At 48.1% G+C, this 23,914-nt stretch overlaps 1 protein-coding gene and 1 pseudogene across 4 annotated transcripts in view; both read right to left on the reverse strand.

Annotated features, from left to right (window-relative positions):
• CDH3 (cadherin 3) overlaps positions 1-23,914 on the reverse strand; it is a 137,598-nt gene that overhangs the window by 8,983 nt on the left and 104,701 nt on the right. For 3 of the 4 annotated variants that reach the window (XM_030794865.1, XM_030794867.1, XM_004087300.3), the window contains 10 exons: positions 14,443-14,528; positions 12,646-12,789; positions 12,270-12,425; positions 12,020-12,164; positions 10,956-11,131; positions 9,832-9,960; positions 8,460-8,645; positions 6,167-6,408; positions 5,640-5,785; positions 2,937-3,161 (listed from right to left, as the gene is read on the reverse strand). In XM_030794865.1, the coding sequence (XP_030650725.1) occupies positions 2,937-3,161; positions 5,640-5,785; positions 6,167-6,408; positions 8,460-8,645; positions 9,832-9,960; positions 10,956-11,131; positions 12,020-12,164; positions 12,270-12,425; positions 12,646-12,789; positions 14,443-14,528 (1,635 nt within the window). The remainder of the gene's footprint in view (positions 1-2,936; positions 3,162-5,639; positions 5,786-6,166; positions 6,409-8,459; positions 8,646-9,831; positions 9,961-10,955; positions 11,132-12,019; positions 12,165-12,269; positions 12,426-12,645; positions 12,790-14,442; positions 14,529-23,914) is intronic. The other variant, XM_030794868.1, reaches the window with a different exon arrangement.
• Positions 3,983-4,309, reverse strand: LOC100596067 (annotated as a pseudogene).

A 23,914-nucleotide genomic window follows, 5' to 3' on the forward strand; every position in this document is an offset into this window, starting at 1 on the left:
CCATCTCGGCCTCCCAAAGTGCTGGGATTACAGGCCTGAGCCACAACGCCGGGCTGCATCCAATTATTAATAAAACTAAATGCGGCCAGGCGCGGTGGCTCACGCTTGTAATCCCAGCACTTTGGGAGGCCGAGGCGGGCGGATCACGAGGTCAGGAGATCGAGACCACGGTGAAACCCCGTCTCCACTAAAAATACAAAAAAATTAGCCGGGCGTGGTGGCGGGCACCTGTAGTCCCAGCTACTCAGAGAGGCTGAGGCAGAAGAATGGCGTGAACCCGGGAGGCGGAGCTTGCAGTGAGCCGAGATAGCGCCACTGCACTCCAGCCTGGGTGACAGAGCGAGACTCCATCTCAACAACAACAAAAAAAAAACTAAATGCACATGACTTGGTTATGTCAGTGCTAATGTTGAGCAGATCAGATCAGATGCTAACCTGTGTTATCATTACAGCATTAGTGATCACACAAATGCAGGAATGCCAGAAATGAGGCTGTAGCAGGTATTGGGCTAACTGGCCTTCCAAGGCCCAGGGTGTGGCAGGCTAACCACAGAGCAGAAGCCAGGCCCAGCCCAGCCTGCACACTGGGCACCACTCGGGGGAGACTGCATGGCAATCCGAGTGGAGAAGGGGCTATGTGTGCGGGTGACGAACATAGTATCAGTGGCCTCTTTAAAGAAAGGCCTTTGGTTTAGACTCAGCTTTCTCAAGAAGGGAGCTCTTAGCCTGTGTGGAAGTTTTTTCATCATGCAGGATTTGCCACAGCATTGCGGGTTTCTACCAATAAATGCCTGTAGTGCCCCCAATCACTGGGGCAATCAAAAACAACCCCCAAGTTTCTAGCCCCACCCCCTCCCCAGGTTGTCAGCCTATCTCAGCACAGATTTGAAGTTTTTTCTGTTAAAATGCTCTGCACTCTCGCTGGGCTCCTCTTAGTCAAAGGGCCAGAAGGCAGAATCCACTCTGTCCCCATTTAGTGCCAGGAGGCAGAGACAGCTCTCCGGGCTGAACAACTAGTCGACCATGTGGAGTGGCCAACATGGGGTATATGTCACTAAAACATCTCTGCCATCCTATAAGGCTGATCAGTTGTTGATGACGATGGCAGTGGTGACTAAATGGGCACTTTTTCTTTTTTTTTTTTTTTTGAGACAGAGTCTCGCTCTGTCACCCAGGCTGGAGTGCAGTGGTGCGATCTCGGCTCACTGCAACCTCCGCCTCCCAGGTTCAAGTGATTCTCCTGCCTCAGCCTCCCAAGTAGCTGGGATTACAGGCACGTGCCACCATGCCTGATTCTTTTTTATATTTTTAGTAGAGACAGGGTTTCCCCATGTTGGCCAGGACAGTCTCGATCTCTTGACCTTGTGATCCACCCACCTCAGCCTCCCAAAGTGATGGGATTACAGGCGTGAGCCACCATGCCCGGCTAAATGGGCACTTACTAAGTGCCAAGCCCTACCCTGATCCTCATCATCGCCTTAAGAGGTGGGAACTGCTGTTATCCTCATTTTACAAATGCAGAAATTGAAGCTTAGGGAGTTAGGTAACTAGCCTGAGGTCACATGGGGTAGAGTCTGGATTAATTTCCCTGACAAAAGAACAAGGGCAAACAGAAAAATGAAATTAAAGCCAAGAACCAGGTTATCAATACTGATCAATACTGTTACAGGTATTAATAACATTGGGTTTTGGCCATAATGCTTATGCTTTTTTTTTTTTTCCCACACCACGGTGAGTGAGACTGCCTAGATTAAAATCCTGATAGGCCAGGTGTGGTGGTTTAGGCTTGTAATCTCAGCACTCTGGAAGGCCAAGGCAGGAGGATCACCTGAAGTCCGGAGTTCAAGACCAGCCTGGCCAACATAGCAAAATCATGCCTCTACTAAAAAATACAAAAATTAGATGGGCATGGTGACAGGCACCTGTAATCTCAGCTACTCAGACAGGGATAATTGCTTGAACCCAGGAAGCGGAGGTTGCAGTAAGCCGAGATTGTGCCACTCCACTCCAGTCTGGGAGACAGAGTGAGACTCCGTCTCTAAAACAAAAACAAAAACAAAAAACCCTAGTGACATTTTAATTTTATTTTATTTGAGACAGAGTCTCCCTCTGTTGCCCAGGCTGGAGTGCAGTGGCACAATCTCAGCTCACTGCAACCTCCACCTCCCAGGTTCAAGCGATTCTTTTGCCTCAGCCTCCCGAGTAGCTGGGACTACAGGCACACGCCACCACGCCTGGCTAATTTTTGTAATTTTAGTAGAGATGAGGTTTCACCATATTGGCCAGGCTGGTCTCGAACTCCTGACCTGGTGACCTGCCCGCCTCAGCCTCCCAAAGTGCTGGGATTACAAGTGTAAGCCACCGTGTGTGGCCATTATTTTTAAAGCCATAACACAGCTGGGTGTGGTGGGCATCTTGTGGGCCACAGGGGCAACGGTCTCTAGAACCTCAATCAGATGCTATTTATTAACCTGGTGGAGGCCTTTGGAATTCCACAGGACCCCTAAAAGACCATTCCAGCCCAACCGCCTTCCTGTGTAGATGGAAAAACTGCGGCCTTGAGAGGGAGGGAGTGACTTGGCCCATGTCACATAGCGAGAGTCAGGACCCAGCACAGTGATCGTAGCCAACACTCACTGAGCATGCTCTGTGCCAGGTCCACTTCACGTGCTCTACATAGGTTAGATTCCTCCAGGCCTCAGTTTTTCCGTCTATACAGGAAGGCGGTTGGGCTGGAATGGTCTTTTAGGGGTCCTGTGGAATTCCAAAGGCCTCCACCAGGTTAATAAATAGCATCTGATTGAGGTTCTAGAGGAAACCGTTGCCCCTGTGGCCCACAAGATGCTAGGACAGGAACGTGTGCAGAATCCTGGTGTGGGGCAGATGCCCACCAGTGGGGCTGGCACCCCACCCGCTACCACCACTCACTCAGGTACCTTTGTCGTTGACCTCTGCCATCCAGTAGATGTCTGAGTCCTCTGTGAGCTGGGCCTGGAAAGGGGAGGTGTGGGGAGACAGGTCCTTGTCCGTGATGTTCAGCACCTGGGGCACAGGGCTTTGGTTGCAGATGGTGATCTGACGGGGCTCAGGGACTGGGCCATGGTCATTGACATCAATCAGTGTTAGCAGAAGGGTTCCCGTGCCAGTAGTGGGAGGGCTTCCTGTTTATAATGACACATATGATGAGCTCCCTGTGACCCACCCAGTCAGCCTCAGGGGGGCTCCTGTTTACCACCCAGCTCTCACCTCTCAAGACCTTCCATGCCCTTGCTTCCAATACATGGCACATACATGCCAATTGGGCCATCATTCTCATTTTGGTCCACAGCAGACATTACTAACTATATCATGGCACAGTTGCAGCCACTTCATCCAGACAGCACTATAACCACAAAGTGAAACCTACCGGCTACTTCAGGGTTACTCCAGTGTTTGTCCATCAGCTTCAGGGAAGCCTCCCTTCATAGCCCTGCTGCAACCTCTCACCTGCCTGCAGGTCCTGGTTCATTACATGTCAACCAGAGGTGACAACTACGTCATAACCCCCCATCTGTCATGGTGTGGCATCACTAATCTGTCATAGCACTTTCCAGTCAGCCTCTAGCAATCAATCACAAGGGAAAACTGACAGGCTAATTCAGGACCCAGTGAACCAAAAACTAAGGCTGAAGGGACTCTCCTAATGCTGATGTTTTATTTACTTATTGGAGAGTCTTGCTCTGTTGCCCAGGCTGGAGTGCAGTGGCACAATTTCGGCTCACTGCAACCTCCGCCTCCTGGGTTCAGGTGATTCTCATGCCTCAGCCTCCTGAGTAGCTGGGACTACAGGCGTGTGCCACCACACCCAGCTAATTTTTTTTGGTCATTAGTTATCATTAGTTTATTATGAGAGAAATATGGAAATTATTTACATGATGAAAGATTTCAGAACTTCAGTGGAATGGGCAGCTTCACGGTGATGCCATTTCAATAGTGACTTATTTCAGTCTACGTACTTTCCAAGAATGTCACCATCTCTAAATAGGAGATAATCCTTGTCATCTAGAACTACTTTGGTGCCTCTCTATTCTGGGGGAACTTTATCTCCAACTTTCACGCCAACTGGTTGAATCTCTCCACCCTTTCCTTTAGAATCCGATCCAACAGCGACTACCATTGCTGCAATACTTTTCCTTGAGATTTTTCTGGAAGCATAATGCCTCCTTTGGTTACAGTTTCAGCAGCACTCCTTTCAACCAATACTCGGTCAAAGAGTGAAAGAAACTTTCTAAATGCTTGTCCTGCCATGACTCCCTCCGCCTCAGACTCGTACTCTGCTCTTCTGTAGCGACGCAAGGAGAGACCTGCGGTCTGACCCTGGCGACACTTGAAAAGACCGCCTGGGCACAGGCGCACTCGCCCCAGCCCTCGCCGCTCGCCCCCTTATACCTCCCCATGAGGGAGGGCGGTCGCCCCGAGGCGTGCAGCAATTCGCCCCAAGGGCCCTGCGCAGGCCACTGACGCGGGAACACGGCACACTCAGCTAATTTTTTTTTTTTTTTTTTGAGATGGAGTCTTGCTCTGTCGCCCAGGCTGGAGTGCAGTGGCGCAATCTTGGCTCACTGCAAGCTCCGCCTCCCGGTTTCACACCATTCTCCTGCCTCAGCCTCTCCGAGTAGCTGGGACTACAGGCGCCTGCCACCACGCCCGGCTAATTTTTTTGTATTTTTAGTAGAGACGGGGTTTCACCGTGGTCTCGATCTCCTGACCTCGTGATCCGCCTGCCTCGGCCTCCCAAAGTGCTGGGATTAAAAGCGTGAGCCACCGCGCCCGGCTCAGCTAACTTTTTGTATTTTTAGTAGAGACAGTGTTTCGCCATGTTGGCCAGGCTGGTCTAGAACTCCTGACCTCAGGTGATCCACCTGCCTCGGCCTCCCACAGTGCTGGGATTACAGGCTTGAATCACCACGCCCGGCCCTAACTCTTATTTTTTAATTTTTCATTTTTTGTAGAGACAGGGTCTCTGTATGTTTCTCAGGCCAGCCTTGAACCCCTGGGCTCAAGTGATCCTCCTCCCTAGGCCTCTCAAAGTGCTAGGATTACAGGCCTGAGTCACCACACCTGGCTCCCTCCCAACTCTTGGGTTTTAGGGAAATTGGAATCATGGCCAGTCCCTAGGATCAGTCTTTTGTTGCTGTTGCTTTTTGAGATAGTCTCACTTTGTCACCCAGGGTGGAGTGCAGTGGCACGATCTCGGCTCACTGTAGCCTCCACCTCCCAGGTTCAAACGATTCTTCTGCCTCTGCCTCTGGAGTAGCTGGGACTACAGGTGCGCACCACCACGCCCAGCTAATTTTTTGTATCTTTAGTAGAGATGAGGTTTCACCATGTTGGCCAGGCTGGTCTTGAACTCCTGACATCAGGTGATCTACCTGCCTTGGCCTCCCAAAGTGCTGGGATTACAGGCATGAGCCACTGCATCTGGCCTAGGACCAGTCTTTAAAAGACTCCTCGGAAAGACCCCTTTGACCATCTGGATTGGTTTGCAAATAGCCCTCCTTGACACATGTTCCCACCTGTGGAGGAAACATGCTGTGCTGTGTCATGTGACCTGAGAACCAAAAATGGCCCTTGTGGGAGGGCTGGGAGGATGCTCTCACCATCGTCCATGGCCAAGACCATGACTTCATAGATGTTGTTCCTCACAAACCGCTCATCCTCACGGTCTAGAGTGCCCACAGCTGTGACCTGCCCACTGTCTGGGTCCATGGCTAGCCACCCTGCTGGGTCTCTCAGGATGCGGTAGCTGGAGAGGAAAAGTTGAGACGAGTCACATCCAGAATATTTAGAATTCTGATGTCGTCATTCAGGGCCTCCTCATACCAACTGGCAGATGGCCTCTGGGCTCCTAAGCAGGATCATATGGAAAATGCACCTCGCCCATAAACGGGGGCCTAAAGCAGCAGGTGTAGGAGTCCCAAGAGGGATACATGACAGAGTGAGAAATACCTGCCCCCAAACCCCTATTCAATCTTCAGCCTCAAAGAGGGTAGGAAGAAGAGGACCTATGCAGGAGGGATATTCCTATTTAACAATCTCCGTGGTAATCAGAACAAACGTTGGCCATAATCACCCACCCACCAACTGTACCAGTACATGCTGCTCACTGAGCCCAGCTCCTGAGTACCTGATCTTTTGATTCTCCTTGTCAGGGTCTTTTGCGGTGTAGACACACACAGGCTCCCCAGTGGGGATGCCCTCCTGGACCTCAACGACTTTGGAGGGTGGGACAAACACGGGTGCCTCATTCACATCCTCCACATGGACCACTACAGTGGCTGTGGAGGTTGGGAGCTTCAGCCCAAAAGGGGCCTCGTTGGTCACTTCAATGTACAGGGTGTGCTGGTTTTTGGCCTCAAAATCCAAACCCTAGGAGAGAAGAGGAAGAAGGACCCGGACCACCATTTTGAGAGGAGGCCCTGTGCAGTGCAGTTGAGATGTGACAAGGAAAGAGCCCATACTGAGGGGCTTGAGGCCCCCACTAGCAACAACGCTGCCCATTCTCTGTCCCATAAACACTCCCGTGTTTCCTGAGTGCACATCTAATGGGGCCTCTCAGACCATCCTAAAGGTAACTGTATTAATAAGCCCTAGAACAATGGTTCCCAGTGGAGTGGTGGTAATGTTTGAGAAAACTGGGGGGCCTGGCATTGTGGCTCATGCCTGTAAATCCAGCACTTTGGGAGGCCAAGGCTGCTGGATTGCTTGAGACCATTATTTGAGACAGCATATTGCTCTGTCACCCAGGCTCGAGTGCAGTGGCTTGATTATGGCTCACTGCAGCCTCGACCTTCTTGGGCTCAAGTGACCTTCCCACTTCAGCCTCCTGGGTAGCTGGGACTACAGGTGTGTGCCACCACACCCAGCTTTTTTTTTTTTTTTTTTGAGACAGAGTCTCACTCTGTCATCCAGGCTAGAGTGCAGTGATGCGAACTCGGCTCACTGCAACCTCCGCCTCCCGGGATCAAGCGATTCTCCTGCCTCAGCCTCTTGAGTAGCTGGGACTACAGGCATGTGCCACCATGCCCAGCTAATTTTTGTATTTTTAGTAGAGACGGGTTTCACCATGATGGCCAGGCTGGTCTTGAACTCCCAACCTCAGGTGATCCGTCCGCCTCGGCCTCCCAAAGTGCTGGGATTACAGGCATGAGCCATCGTGCCCGGCCCCAGCTAATTTTTTGTACTTTTAGTGTAGACAGGATTTCTCCATGTTGTCCAGGCTGGATTTTTTCTTTTTCTTTTTTTTTCTTTTTTTTGAGACAGTCTCGCTCTGTCGCCGAGGCTGGAGTTCAGTGGCCCAATCTCGGCTCACTGCAAGCTCCACCTCCCAGGTTCACGCCATTCTCCTGCCTCAGCCTCCCGAGTAGCTGTGACTACAGGTGCCCGCCACCATGCCCGGCTAATTTTTTTGTATTTTTAGTAGAGATGGGGTTCCACCATGTTAACCAGGATGGTCTTGATCTCCTGACCTCGTGATCCGCCCACCTCGGCCTCCCCAAGTGCTGGGATAACAGGCGTGAGCCACAGCGCCCAGTCTGGATTTTTTCTTTATTTTAGTTAGGACATTCTCTATTTTTAGAAATCATGAGTTAGGTTAGTTATATTATAAATGAACTTCATTTCACATCATTTAACAATGTCGAAGTGGCATTACAAAGTATTTGTTGCAGAAAAGAGGACAGCAAACCCCAGTCTTTAAGATACATTATTTCATACAATATTTTATACCCTGTTTCTCAAACCACACCATTCTTCATAGTAAACCAGGAAGTAAAAGAAACTGATGCAAGATTAGGCCCATCTTCTTTTTTTTCTTTTTTAGTGCTGATGGGATCTCGCGATGTTCACCAGGCTGATCTGAAACTCCTGGCCTCAAGTGATCCTCCCACCTCAGCCTCCTAAACTGCTGGGAATAAGTGTAAGCCACTGCGCCCAGCCTTATTCAGACTTTTTGACCCAACCCACGTCCTATACTCCAATAAAAACAAAAATACATACACATAAAAAAGAGACTTTTAGAGAGGCAAGAGTGTGCCTCAGTGATTCAAAACATTTGTTTATTATCTAAACACCTAGACATGAGTTTTAGAGTAAATGCAAAGTCAGCATGGATTTCAATAAAATGGACCCTCTATGTGAGACTGATTCGGGGCAGCCATTGGACACTGTGGTCTGGGAGGAGGCTCCACTGATGTGCTTCAATTAGATCAGTGACTCTTACCTATTTATGAAGTGGGCTCCTGGGTAAGATTTAGTTTGAACAAAGGGACTCCCCAACACAAGAGTGGTAGAACAGTGATGGGAGCCCCTGGGCTGGTGCGATTCCTGGACTAGCCCACGGTACAGTGGCTCCTTATCCTAAAGCCTGCAGACCTGACTGCCCCAGGTATAGCCATTGTCTGAGGCCCGAATTGACTCACCTTCCTGGTTGTCAGGATGCCCTGGTTGCTCTCAGGGTGGGTGGTGATGGTAAAATGGTCCCCGTCGTCACCACCCACGATGAGGTAGGTGGCACACCACGCTGGTGAGTTGGGGGCATCCAGATCAGTGACTGTCAGCCTCTGCACCTCATGGCCCACTGCATTCTCAGGCACACGGGCCTCATACTGTCAGTGTGAGAAGCACAGCACTATCAGAGCAGAGAATGACTGTCCTACTCCAGAGGGTGAGAAGCCTCCATCCAACCTCAGGGGATCCCCATGCCTTTACCCTTTCCTGGACCACCCACCTACTTTGCGGGGTTTCAGGGTATACACAGCGGCAGGATGTCCCCAGCAACAGCCTTGCAGCTGCTGGCACAGACCACATCAATCTTGTGTCTGCTTTCCCTACACGCAGGGGCCTGATGTTCCAGAAATCTCACAGGTTTGCATGCCCAAGCCCCTGCCACATGTAGCTATCTATCCAGCTGAGATCCGAAAGGAATAAGGAAGGTGGCAAGAAGAGCTAGGTGCCTGAATGGGCTGGGGCACTGAACAGGAATTTTTTTGGAGGTTCTGGGACATGTGACAAAGACTGGAAAATCAGTTGCTCGGAACAAAATTTTTTTTTTTTTTTTTTAGACAGTCTTAGTCTGCCGCTCAGGCTGGAGTGCAGTGGTGTGATCTCGGCTCACTGCAACCTCCACCTCCCAAGCTCAAGCGATCCTCATGCCTCAGCTTCCCAAGTAGTTGGGACTACAGCCGTGCGCCACTGCACCTGGTTAATTTTTGTATTTTTAGTAGAGACAGGGTTTTGCCATATTGGCCAGGTTGGTCTTGAACTTCTGGCCTCAAGTGTTCTGCCCGCCTTGGCCTCCCAAAGTGCTGGGATTACAGGCGTGAGCCACCGTGCCTGGCCTCATTATAAACTTCTATTCAGACCTAATGTTCAGAGCTGTCTACAGATGGAAGCGGGAGGATGTAATTGGCACCCTGATTGGCACTGAGTCCTCTGCCTTGGAGGTACGCAAGCATTCGCTGGGAAAAGATGGGCAGGTGTAGGTACAAGGAAAATATGTTTTCAAATCAACAAAGATTTTCATATCCAGCACTTCTTTTCGGGCATCGTGTTAGGAAATGTACATAGATTATTTCATTTGAAACTCAGAACAATGCAGCAGGTATTATCATTATCTCCTTTTCACAGATTAGGAAATGGGGCACAGACAGGTTAGGTAGTTTTCCTAAGGTCACACAGCCATAGCGCTGAGACTGGCATTTGAAGCAATATAGACTGGTTCCAGTTTCCTGAGAAAGGCAAACTTTGGTCCTTCGTTATCTGATGAGGGACTGAGTGAGGAAGGGGCATTACCTTCCGGGGGTCAAACACAGGAGCATTGTCATTGGCATCAAGGATCTCCACTACTGCCACTGCCGTGGTGGTGGAGCCGTCCCCATCCATGTCTGTGGCCTGGATGGTCAGTGTGTACTCAGGGACTTTCTGGGGAGAAAGAGAGGAGAGGGGAAGCCCATTGTGGGTTCAATCTGAAGGGTCCCTCCCCTGACCTCCAGGAAGCACTGGCTCATGGGTGTGTGGATGGAGAGGAGGATCTCTCCCTATCATAATGCTGACTCCCTGACCACCCCTCACCCACTGCCAGGAGAACAGAAGCAGAGGATACTGTTGGAGAGGGAACCAGTGATCCAAATAGTTCTCCTGGGCCTGTCCTAGGGAAGCTTGGCATCACCTCCGACCCTTAACTGCTCCAGAATGAGTTTTGCTTTTGTTTTTGAGACAGGATCTTGCTCTGTCGCACAGGTTGCAGTGTAGTGGCGTGATCTTGGCTCACTGCAACCTCCACCTCCCAGGTTCAAGTGATTCTCCTGCCTCAGCCTCCCAAGTAGCTGGGATTACAGGTGCCTGCCACCACGCCCAGCTAATTTTTGTATTTTTAGTAGAGACAGGGTTTCACCATGTTGGCCAGGCTGGTCTTGAACTCTTTACCTCAAGTGATCCTCCCGCCTTGGCCTCCCAAAGTGCTGAGATCACAGGCGTGAGCCACCATGCCTGGCCTCAGAATAAGAGTTTTGAGTGAGGATTTGGATAAAGGTATCAATTAGGAAACAGGCAGCAAATCCAGTATCCATGGAGCTAATTCTACTTTGTGAAACATAAGGGACCAATTTGGGTAATGTGCACACTAAGTGAGCCACTCTGAGAGGAAATGAGAAAACCTACAAAAAATACCAAAAGTAGGCATTTTACAGCTGCCTCCCAGCCCTGGAGGAGATTTAACAAGATTGGCTGGCAGCGGGCCACAGGCCCAAGAAACCAGGGGCATCGCATGTGAACCCAGCAGCGGCCATCCCACCTGACGTGGGTCCTCACTGTTCTGCCTTGGGCTTTGTGGGCAGGGATAGGAGCTTCTGCTCTCAGAGTCAGGCCCCAGCCTGGGCAAGTCTGGGTAGGCAGTACTTTCCCTAAGGGCCACTCACTTCCCGGTCCAGGCCACTGGAGATGACGCTGATGGTGCCTGTGCTCCGGTGAATGGTGAACATGAGGTCGTGTGGGTCCTTTGGTTCTTGGCTATGGATGGAATAAGCAACCACCCCGTTGTAGGTGTGGATGGCATCATCCTCATCCGTGGCTGTCACCTGCATCACAGAAGTACCTGGAGAGAAGGGATGAGTATCTTTTCCTCCCAGTTCCAACTCCAGCCCTGTCTACTTCTGGAACTCTTTTTTTTCTTTTTCTTTTTTTTTTTTTTTGAGATGAAGTCTCACTCTATCACTCAAGCTGGAGCGCAATGGTGTGATCTCGACTCACTGCAACCTCTGCCTCCTGGGTTCAAGTGATTCTCCTGCCTCAGCCTCCTGAGTAGCTGGGATTACAGGTGCCCGCCACCACGCCTGGCTAATTTTTAAATATTTTTAGTAGAGATAGGATTTCACCATGTTGAACCAGCTGGTCTTAAACTCCAGATCTCAAGTCATGTGCCTGCCTAGGCCTCCCGAAGTTCTAGGGTTCCAGGCATGAGCCACTGCGCCCAGCCTCCATCAGCCATGTTCTAACACCTCCAGTCTTTGCTGCATTCCCTGTGGCTGCCATGCACTCAAGAGCCTCACATTAGGTGCTCTGTATTATGTAACAGTCTGCACATGTTATTTCTAATCTTCACCACTCTTCAAGGTTGATATTATTCCCATTTTTAGATGTGAGAGATGAGGCTCAGAGGTCAAGAATATGCCCAGGATCACAGCCAGTAAAGAGGGCAAAGCCAAGATTCAAATCTAGGTCTTTGAAGCTCCAAAGCTAGTGGTTCCCAAGCTTGGCTGATCATCTGAAGCTTTAGGGAAAATTTCAAATATACAGATTCCAGAGCTCTGCTCTAGGATCATTCTTATTCAGGAACCTTGGGATGGAAGGGGGGGGAATCTGGATTTTTAAGAAGATCCCAAGTAATCTGATACACAACCAAGGAAATCAGGTATGGTAGGATCTTTTAGCATTTAAGGGTGTGGGCCCAGCCCTGTAGCAGTCCCCTTCCCAGTCCTCTTACCTGGTAGGACTCCCTCTAAGACACTCCCTCGGAAGGTGTCCTGGGTAAACTTGGGCTTGTGGTCATTCTGGTCAGTCACAATGATGGAGATGTTCATGGGGTCCTCCACTGAGGCACCATTCTCTGACACAGCGTGGCCAAAGAGCTGTGGGGTACACAGCTCTGGGGTCAGCCTGGTGCCACCCACCTCACCAGGCCTAGGACCCCACTTCTGAGGGGACATTTACAGTAGACACTAAAGGCTACTTGCCTCATACTTGGCAATCTCCTCCCGGTCCAGTGGCTTATTCAACAACAACCAGCCTGTCTCCTTCTCTACAGCGAAGATACCCTCAGGTGGGCTGTCTGCCCCCGGCCCTGTGATGCTGTAGAAAATCTTGGTGTCTCTATCTTTATTAGACTTGAGCTGGAGGGAAAAGAAAATGGCAGCTGACAAAGTAACAAATATCCCATGACTCGGACAAAGAGTCCTCTGTGAAGAGGGGCACTGCCATAGGAGAATCTGCTCACAAAGGAGAGGGTTTTCTGTCTCGGACCCCACATTCAGTAGCAAGAAATCTCGTGCAGGCCTTTGGATGGGGGTCCCTGGGGCCACCAATGCTTCCCAGGAGAAGGCACAGTCGTACCTGATTCAGTCTCTGGGGGAAGGGACCCTTGCCATTTTCAGGGACAGATATTGGAGCAACCACCCAATCTCTCTTGTGTCTTCGTAAGATACGTTTGGATGGGAAGATCTTCAATGGATTCCTTTCCTTCAGCGACCTTCTTTCCTGCAAGGAGAGAAACTCCTTAACCCAGATGTGCAAATAGCTGGGACATGCTCAACATCCTCTCACCTATAAGAGTTAAGGGTGGCTGGGCATGGTAGCTCATGCCTATAATCCCAGTACTTTGGGAGGGTCACTTGAGCCCAGGAGTTCGAGAGCAGCCTGAGCAAGATAGCGAGACCCTAAGTTAAATTAAAAAAAAAAAAAGTTAGGGGTGGAGACCTAGATGAGCCTATTGCAAGGGAAACTCGGTGTTTACTTATACGGGAGGACCAGTGAAATATAGTACAGCACATCCATCTAGTGGAATACTGTGCAGCTCTAAAAATAAGAATGAGTATGCTCTCTATGTGCCAACAGGGAAAGATCTTTTTTCTTTCTTTTCCTTTTTTTGAGATGGAGTCTCGCTGTGTCACCCAGGCTGGAGTGCAGTGGCACGATCTCGGCTCACTGCAACCTCTGCCTCCCGGGTTCAAGTGATTCTCCTGCCTCAGCCTCCTGAGTAGCTGGGATTACAGGCATCTGCCACTACGCCCAGCTAATTTTTGTATTTTTAGTAGAGATGGAGTTTCACCCTATTGGCCAGGCTGGTCTCGAACTGCTGACCTCAAGCAATCCGCCCGCCTTGGCCTCCCAAAGTGCTGGGATTACACGCGTGAGCCACTGCACTCGGCCTGATTTTTGATTTATGCTGTCAAATGAAAAGATTAAGGTGTAGGGCAGCTTAATAGAGTTAGCATTTTATTTAACAAACACATTGTGCTTAATATGTGCCAGGCACTGTTCCACCTTTTGTGTAAAAGGGTAGGAAATAAGACCATATAGTCATATTTTCTTGTATATGGATGAAGTCAGGGAGAATACAGAAACAAACTAATCGTGGCTATCTGTGGAAAGAGGGTAGACACTGTGCTGTGCTGATATACTGTTAAGTAGGAAAAGAAAGGTACAGACATGTGAACAGCATCCTAGCTTTTGCATAAGGAAAAGAATCTGTTTTTATATATGTATATATACGAAATAGGTAACATGTAAAAACATGTATAATATAAATAAATATGTAACACATATAAGTATAGACTATATATAAACTCTGGAAGGAAAGAAACTAGGAACAGTGGTTAACTGCGTGAAGGGGTGAAGGGGGCTTTGGGCAAATGGAGGCAAACAAGGGGAGATTATTTATTGTATAGCTTATTAATATTTATTTTTGAACCACATGGCTATATTAGCTATTCAAAAATTAAAACGAAGTGTGGCCAAGCACCCCAGGTGTATCTTCCTGGAGGCTCATGGGATTGGCAGGCCTGCATTTAGAACTGCCTTCAGTTGGGGTTAACGTGGATGATAAGGGAAGGAAGTAAAGGGAGGTGGAAGAGGGAATCCGAGGGACCCAGTACAGTGGGTGATTACTCACAAGGCAGCTCTTGGCTCCACTGGCCTGACCTCAGGCACCGCTGTTGGGTAGCTGCAAGCACTACCCCCCTTAGATCAGTGCTCACGCCCAAGCTGTGGGCAGCTGAGGACTAACGCTAGCTCCTCTGAAGGGTTGACTTGGCTCACAATGGCCACAGCAACCAAGGGCTCCTGGCCAGCAATCTGGGCATGCACAGAGAACATCTTTCTTTTGTCCTGCAGGTGGACATGGTGTTTTACCTGGATTGTCTCGCCATTCCGCACAGTGAAGTCATCATTATCAGTGCTAAACAGAGCTGGCTCTTGCCCAGGGCAGCCCATGAATACTGTGAGGAAGGGGAAAAGAGAGCATTAAGAACGCAGGAGTATTCTGGAAGTTGCCCCAGGAAACGAGACTGATAAGAGTCCTCTGACTGGATCCAGGACTGCTAAGTGGCTGCAGAAGGGGGACTTGGCTTACTTTCTCTGACCAGGAGTGTGACTAATACAAGTTTCAGATGAGGCTTCCAAGTTTGGTTTCAAGACAGAAGATCGCCTCGTGATCAGTTTGTGGGTCAAACTCTTCTTTGTTCTTGGTCCCAGAGGACCAAGATCATAGACATTCAGGGACATTAGCCCCAGGTGGCCTCATGTGACATGGGGTTGACTAAGGTCATAGCTAGAGGCAGAAGATTTTCTGAAGGCTGCGAGTCTATTTACACACAATATATATGCCCACACGGATCACTTGGACAACCTTTGGTTGTTTCAGTTCACTTCGCTCCTTCTGAATCTCCAATGCTTGGCTACTCTTTAAACAAGCACTCCGAGTTAGTAACCACCATTCACCAGCTGGAGGTGAATTTCATCCTTACAACGATGATACCGAGGTAGGTATTATCCCCCCCTTTTTTTTTTCTTTTCTTTTTTTTTTTTTTTGAGACAGAGTCTCGCTCTGTCACCAGGCTGGAGTGCAGTGGCACAATCTCAGCTCACTGCAACCTCCACCTCCTGGGTTCAAGCAATTCTCCTGCCTCAGCCTCCTGAGTAGCTGGGGTTACAGGTGCGTGCCACCATGCCCAGCTAATTTTTGCTTTTTAGTAGAGATTGGGTTTCACCATGTTGGCCAGGCTGGTCTTGAACTCCTGATCCTGTGATCCACCTGCCTCAGTCTCCCAAAGTGCTGGGATTACAGATGTGAGCCACCATGCCCAGCCCCCTTTTCAAAGATTAGAAAACTGAGGTTCAGAGGCCAGGTCTACCTGACTCCAAGACGCACACTAGAGAATATTCACAACCAACGTTGTTACCTACTTTTATGGCAAGAAATCAGAGAATCTGCCAGGGGCTATACCCTGGCTCCTGTCAGCACCATGCTCTTCTCAGTGCTCCCATTTTTGCTAGGCTGCAACATAACAAAGACCACAAGGACGATCCCACGCCTGTCCATAGATATGTCAGGCGAGGGCACCAACTGTCCTTTCAGAAAGGCTTTTAGTTTCAGATTATTATTTTGGTTTAAAAATATCTTTCCTTAAAATAAGAAAGGATAACAGATAAGGTGTTTTTTTTTTTTTCAATTTTTATATTTTTTATTTTTTGGAAACAGAGTCTCACTCTGTCACCCAGACTGGAGTGCAGTGGTGTGATCTCGGCTCACTGCAACCTCCACCTCCCAGGTTCAAGTGATTCTTCTGCCTCAGCCTCCCGAGTAGCTGGGACTACAGGTGTGCACCACCATGCCCAGCTAATTTTAGTATTTTTAGTAGAGATGGGGTTTCACCATGTTGGCCAGGCTGGTCTCAATCTCCTGGCTTCAAGCAATCCACCCACCTGGCCTCCCAAAGTGCTGGGATTACAGGAGTGAGCCACTGCACCCGCCTCTACACGAATTTTTTTTAAAATTAGCTGGGCATGGTGGTATGCACCTGTTCCAGCAACTTGGGAGGCTGAGGTGGGAGGATCATTTGAGCCCATGAGTTTGAAGCTGCAGTGAGCTGTGACGGCACCACTGTACTCCAGCAAGACCCGTATCTCTAAGAAAAAAAAAAAAAAAAAAAAAAAAGGAGTTGATCAGGGGCTAGAGAGAGAGAGAGAGGGGAGGGGAGCTACTGCCTAATGCCTAACGAATACAGTTTCTGTTGGGGATGATGAAAAAGTTCTGGAGATAGATAATGGCAATGTTGCACAACACTGTGGATATACTTAGTGCTACTGAATTATTTACTTAAAAATGGTTGAAATGATAAATTTTATGCTATGCCTATTTTAACACACACACAAACAAAAGTCTGATATGGGAGGACAATCGCTTTGGAAAACAATTTGGCAGTACATATTGATATATGAATTCCCTAAGACCCAGCAAGTCCACTGTGATGTACAGATCCAACAAAAATACACTCGTCAAAACATATGTATTATAATGTTCATAACAGCACTATTCATAATAGCTAAGTTAGAATCGGCCCAAACGATGAGGGAGAATGGGCAGAAACACTGGGGTATATTCACGTAATGAAGTGAATGAAGCACAAGGACAGGCAACAACATGGGAAATTTAACAAACATAAGGTTGAGTAGTAGAAGCCAGATATGAGAGGACATATGCATGATTCCACTGACAGGAAGTTCACAACGAGGCAAAACTCATCCAGGCAAAGGAAGTTAAGACACTGGCCATCTTTTAGGCAGTGGACTCAGTGAATGGGAGAGGACAGAGGTGCTTGGGGACCCTAAAGAGCTGCCTCAGAGCCCAAGAGCTTACCACACACAGAAAGATCCTCTGTGGGAAGGCTGGAATGTGATCATGAGAAAGAGAAGATTGCTTAGGAACCAGCCCTGCCTCCTTGACGACATCCCCGCTGAGGAGTGCTGGGCTGTGACGTGCTTGGCCAGTGGGAGGAAGGGGAAAGAGGATCTGGGCCTGATTCAGTTCCAGAGCGTCCCAGGGGCCACACGATCCCCAGGGTGGCCCTGCCCTTTATTGCCAGCACACAGCTTTGTAGACTCATCTTCTGAGAAATGCTGCTTTGCCTTAGTGCTAGAAGGACCAGGAAGGATACTGTGGCAAAGGTTAAATCATCTTCTTTTTTTTTTTTTTTTTTTTGTTTTGTTTTTTTCTTTGAGACGGAGTATCGCTCTGTCGCCCAGGCTGGAGTGCAGTGGCTCAATCTCGGCTCACTGCAAGCTCCGCCTCCCGGGTTCACGCCATTCTCCTGCCTCAGCCTCTCCGAGTAGCTGGGACTACAGGCGCCCGCCACCACGCCCGGCTAATTTTTTGTATTTTTTAGTAGAGACGGGGTTTCACCGTGGTCTCGATCTCCTGACCTCGTGATCCGCCCGCCTCGGCCTCCCAAAGTGCTGGGATTACAAGCGTGAGCCACCGCGCCCGGCCAAATCATCTTCAATATAGGGCGAAAGCTAAATAATCTATGGGGGCACTTACTCCATAGGTCATTTATCCAGCTATGCAATATAACACTTTATATAGGGAAGTTCTTATACTATGATAGTAAAACAAAATAAGTAGAATGCAGAACTACTACATAATACATGTAACTATGCACAGAAAAATGACTGAAAGGAAATGACCTTTCCCAATGATTAAGGTCATTAGAAACTTATTTTCAAGTTCACTGCAATAACCATTTGGCCATGACTACCTGTTGGCAACTTATTTTCTCAATTTTTCTGCAGGTCCAAGTTTTCCCTTAACACAAGTTGTGTCCCTCCAAAATTCTTACGTTGAAGTCCTAACCACTGGTACCTAAAATGGCCATTGTATGTGAAGATAGGGACCTTAAAGAGGTAATTAAGGTAAAATGAAGTCGGCCAGGCACAGTGTCTCATGACTGTAATCCCAGCACTTTTGGAGGGCAAGATGGGCGGATCACCTGAGGTCAGGAGTTTGAGACCAGCCTGGCCAACGTAGTAAAATCCCGTCTCTACTAAAAATACAGAAATTAACCGGGCATGGTGGCCTGTGCCTCTAGTCCCAGCTACCTGGGAGGCTGAGGCAGGAGAATCGCTTGAACCCAGGAGACAGAGGTTGCAGTAAGCCGAGATCGCACCACCTCACTCCAGCCTGGACAACAGAGCAAGATCCATCTCAAAAAAAAAAAAAGGCAAAATGAACTCATTAGGGTAGGCCCTAATCCAGCATGACTGGTATCTTTAGAAGAGGAAGAAGTTTGGTTTGGACACAGGTAGTTACAGAGGGAAGACCACGTGAAACCACAGGGAGAAGTTGTCCATCTATAAGCCAGAACTATAAGAAAATAAATTTCTGTTGTTTAAGCCACCCCAGTACCTGGCACTTTGTTATGGCAAACCTAACAAGTGGGCATCAAATCTCAGCTGGGCATAGTGGCATGCACCTGTAGTACCAGCTACTTGGGAGGCTGAGGTGGGCAGATTGCTTGAGCCCAGGAGTTTGAGTCCAGCCTGGCCAATATAGCTAGACACTGTCTCTTAAAAAAAAAAAGTACATCAATCTCAAATCCCTCCCCTTCTAAATTACTATTAATAGATAACATTTATCTACTAGTTTTTTTTGTTTTTCTGAGAGAGTCTCGCTTTGTTACTCAGGCTGGAGTGCAGTGGTGCAATCTCAGCTTACTGCAACCTCCACCTCCCGGGCTCAAGCGATTCTCCTGCCTCAGCCCCTTGAGTAGCTGGGACTACAGGCGTGCACCACCACGCCCAGCTAATTTTTGTATCCTTACTAGAGACAGGGGTTCACCACGTTGCCCAGGCTGGTCTCGAACTCCTGGCCTCAAGCAATCCACCCGCTTTGGCCTCCCAAAGTGCTGGGATTACAGGCATGAGCCACTGTGCCAGGTTGATTCAGTATTATTTAAAGCTGGACTGAAGACCCATGTGAAAGTCCCTCAAGAATCCATTAATTGGAAATATCGCTGCTGATGTGGAACTTGAATTAACTTATTAGGAATTTATGCTTTCTCATTTGGAAGATGGATATTACACTTCACAGAACCATCAGGAGTAGCATACAAGTTGAAACTCCAAACTATGATGTAGTCCCAGCTGCTTAGGTAACTGAGGTGGGAAGATAGCTTGAGCCCAGGAGGTCGAGGTTACAGGGATCCGTGCTCTTGCCACTGCACCCCAGCTGGAGACAGAGCAAAACCATTTCAAGAAAAATAAACCCCAACCATGCATGTGTACACCCTCAGAACCTTACAAACCATTACCCACCATTTACCACATGAGGAAACTAGGGCTGGGGGTGAGGGGTGGTGGTGGTGAGATGACTTGCCAAAGATCAAACAGCTGGTGCGTGGAATTAGAATGAGAACCCAGCATGGTCAGGATCTAAAGCCAGGTTCTTCAGTGCAGCATTCATTCAGGAACTACTTAAGTGCTCCCTATGTGCTAATGACATTCTTTTTTTTTTTTTTTTGAGACAGAGTCTTGCTCTGTTGTGCAGGCTGGAGTGCAGTGGCATGATCTAGGTTCACTGCAACCTCCGCCTCTCGGGTTCAAGCGATTCTCCTGCCTCAGCGTCCCAAGTAGCTGGGATTACAGGAAGCCACCACCATACCCAGCTAATTTGTTGTTGTTGTTGTATTTTTAGTAGAGATGGGGTTTCACCATGTTGGCCAGGTTGATCTCGAACTCCTGACCTCAGATGACCTGCCTGCCTTGGCCTCCCAAAGTGCTGGGATTACAGGCATGAGCCACCATGCCCGGGCTTAAAAATTATTTTTTAAAAATGAGATGGGTCTGTGTTGCCCAGGCTGGTCTCAAACTCCTGGCATCAAGTAATCACCCGACTTTGGCCTTCCCAAATGCTGGGATTATAGCCATGAGCCACCACGCCTCACCGAGGATAAGACTTTTTACTGTATACTTTTTTTTTTTTTTTGAGACAGAGTCTTGCTTGTTGCCTAGGCTGGAGGGCAGTGGTGCCATCTTGGCTCACTGAACCCCACCTCCCGGGTTCAAGCAATCCTCCCACTTCAGCCTCCCAAGTAGCTGGGATTACAGGCACCTGCCACTATGCTTGGCTAATTTTTTTATTTTTTAGTAGAGACAGGGTTTCGCCATGTTGGCCAGGCTGGTCTCGAACTCCTGGCCTCAGGTGATCCACCCGCCTCAGCCTCCCAAAGTGTTGGGATTACAGGTGCAAGCCACCACATTTGGCCTATTGTACACTCGTCTGAATTCTGACCATTGTGTCTGCATTAGTTATTAAAACACTGATTTTTTAAAAAACTAAAGGTCACCTTTTTTTTTTTTTTTTTTGGTAGATACAGGGTCTTGCTATGTTTCCCAGGCTGGTCTAGAACTCCTGGGCACAAGTGACCCTCCCACCTTGGCCTCCCAGTGTGCTGGGATTACAGGCATGAGCCACTGTGCCTGGCCACTTTTCTCAATCTTAAAACAGCCCTCTTCCTAAGGGAAGGTCTTCAGCCAGTAAAGGGCTAACCAGACAATTCTGTCAATTATTTCCTTTAAGGAGAGACTCAATGACTCCAGTTCTCTCCTACCAGGTTACCCAGCAGGAGGCTAATGGATTGACTCCCCTACTACTCAGAAGACTTAATCCCCAAAACTCTGAGAGCTGCTACTGCCCACCCCCCACCCCCACCAGGAGCTAGAAATCCTCTTCCCACTGTCTACAAAATCTGCTTCCCACTAGAGTGTACAACTCACTCTACTACCCTGTCTTCTGGCATATTTCCACTGTTACATGGTTCCAAATATTTGTAGCACAGTATCTGGGCTGTCCATCTATTCTTAGAAGGGACAGCGTCAACAACCAAGGAGAAGCCAATGGTCATGTATTATAGGTGTATGTGCCTCCCACTCAGGGTGCACATTCCAGATACATCTGAGGGGCTGGCCCCATTAGCTCTAAACTGCTTTGAGTTGGGTACAGAGCACAACCAAGGGGCAATGGTCCAGACTGATAGGAATATGCTTCAAACACCCACTCTGTTCAGGATACCCAGCTAAGTGGTTTCCTACCCAAATCCTCACAAAATAACCTGCAAGGTGGTATTACTGCTCCCAATCTGACAACTCAGGAAACAAGAGGCTGCCAGGGGTTGAACTGCCCCAGGAAGCAGCAAGATCAGGTTTCAAATCCTGAAGGTATGGAAACAATGAAGAATATGAAATTTGGAGTCCAGAAGACTTGGATTCCAATCCCTATAATGTCACTTATCTATCCCATGATTGGGCAAATTGTATGAGTATACAGAAGCTCAGTTTCCTCATCTAGAAAATGAAACAATACCTACCTCATCAGGTTATTAGGAAGACTAAATGGGATAGTGTTCAAACAGCACTGAATACTGTGCCTGGCCCAGAGTAAGTAAGGTAAGCTCTCAATAAAAAGGTACCTTAGACTACTCACAATTAACCTAGGCTTCTGACATCCACATCCTGGCCTCTTTGTATGTATACCACCAAAAAATTCTCTCTCAAAGTGGGAAGAAGTTAGCTACCGCTGTATGCTTTACTCAACGGATGAAGCTGATCAAAGATGTTGACACACGGGACCAAAGGGCACAATAGGGAACTGGCTCAGTCTGCATTTGGAGAGGGCTGTTTTGTAAGGGTCCTCTGTGGTTTACCAGGGGAAGCAGAAGATGGAGATTTCACGAAAAAGCTGGCCTTTCTAGGGAAACTTGCTAGGCACATGTAGGAACATGAGTAGTCTTCTCTGCAAGCTATGAGTCAGAGAGAGTAAATGGTAAGCCCTGGGGCAGATCATTACAATTTCCTCCCAGATGCTTCCTGGCACCACTGGCTTGTATCACTAGTTTCAAAATGAAACCGATATGAAACCAGGTCTCATCATCACCCATCCCTCCTTTACCCTGTCTTTTAATAGTCAGCGAAGTAAACTGACTCCTGTTCCTAACTGCAGCATGGTTCCACAAGGCCACACATCTTGGCCAAATCACGGGGGCATGAATGGGCTTGCGTCAAACTTTCTGGGGCAAGTTGATGATGAGCATATGGGGCAATAGTTCAGAATTTAAGGCTGGAAAATGGAAGCCTAAACATAGCTCTTTCTTCCACACCCATCCAGGGCTTCGGACAGTCATCTGACTGCATTAGCCTCAGTTTCTCCCACAAAGATTCTGAATCACAAGGTCAATGAACCTGATGAAGAGGTGCCTGCTCTACCAATATAAATGGACGGCTTTTAGCACTGAGCCTAAATGTACATTTCCTAAAATATTGTCGGGGAAGGGAAAAAGGGAATCAGTAACCTGAGGCTGCTTCTAGAGAAATTAACAATTAATATCATAGAACACATTAAGTAGGTAAAAATAAATAAAAAGAGAAATTAACAACAAAAAAGCCAGAGCTCTATGTATCTGCATTCGATAGAAGACATCCAATGGAAATCAGGAGTCTCTGGCCTATGTTCAAAGCTCCTCTCTAAAGATCATCCTGCCAAGCCTGGCCTCGGGTCCTGAACTGGCGCCACTAATAAAACTTGGGCAAGAAGAGTTTGGTCCCTGGGGTACTAGAACTATTGGGAAAAGAAAGCTTTTTAAATAGACTTATAAGAATTGATGGATGCTGGGCTGAGAACTCATTCCTCTTATGTTCCAGGCCTGCTTTTAGGTTGGAATTTGCCTAGACACCTCCATACTCCCAAGGGAACACCCTTGAAGGTCAGGAGCTTGTCTCTTCCTGGAGGTGCTATGTGGTCCTGATATCCAACATTACTGGATGTTCTGGCAAAATAAAACCACCCATCTCTCTGGAGACAAAACGTCCATCAAGTGATCAATCTCCACCAATTTCCCTACTAATCTCTGGGTATTTTGACTAGAAGAAAAGGAAAACATCATCTTAAACATATTGTGGCCAAAAGGCAGCCTGGGGAGTTGGGGGAAGAGATTGCCTAGGAAATTTCTATTCTAGCTTGGTTTAGGGACATATCTAGCTCACAAAACAAACAAATTTGTCCTTATAGCTATCACTACCTTCTGTTAAGGGATTGGGATAAGAGGGCACAGGGGAAAAGTAGGTGGAAGTGACTTGAAGAAAGATTCTGGCATTTTTCCTAAGTAAAACTACATATAGAAAAAAGTTCACCAACTAAGAAATACAAATTAAAAGGACAAGCGCTGTGTCACAGTTGGGAACTGAGTGCTGCTATATATGGCTAGGGGTGGGGGAATATTAACTGGCACAACCTTTCTGGCAAATTAAAATGCCTTAAACAAGCCCGTTGACCCAGGAATTGTGCCAAGATACCATCTCAGATGTGACAAAACCACACCTGCCAGCATGTTCGTGACTTGCTTAATAGGGAAAAAAAGCAAAAAAAAGGTCTCAACAACCTAACTCTCAACAGAACAGTTAATTATGCTGTGCCACAGTCATCCAAATGTCTAATCTACAGCCTTAAATATTATAAAAGAAAACCTACCCAGGAAAAAGTATTTTGCAGAGGGGGGAAAAAAGCAGGTCATAAAGCCATTTATAGCATAAGCCTGACAATTATTATATAAAATATTTATAGTTTTATTCTTGTACCATAAAGAAGAGAGGGAGAGGGGCTGAGCCCTGGTACCAAGGCTGTGGTTTGCCTCTCCCGTCACCAGGTATTTTCCATGCACACGAAAACCAAGATGGTGGCCAGTGAGCCAGACCTGTTTTGAGGAGACCCACAGGAGAGGTCACAGGGCAGCAAAGTGGGGTGGGGGGAAGAGGCTGCACATGCTGGGATCCCAAG

Source organism: Nomascus leucogenys, chromosome 2 (genome assembly GCF_006542625.1).
Source record: "Nomascus leucogenys isolate Asia chromosome 2, Asia_NLE_v1, whole genome shotgun sequence".
Classification (NCBI taxonomy): Eukaryota; Metazoa; Chordata; class Mammalia; order Primates; family Hylobatidae; genus Nomascus; species Nomascus leucogenys.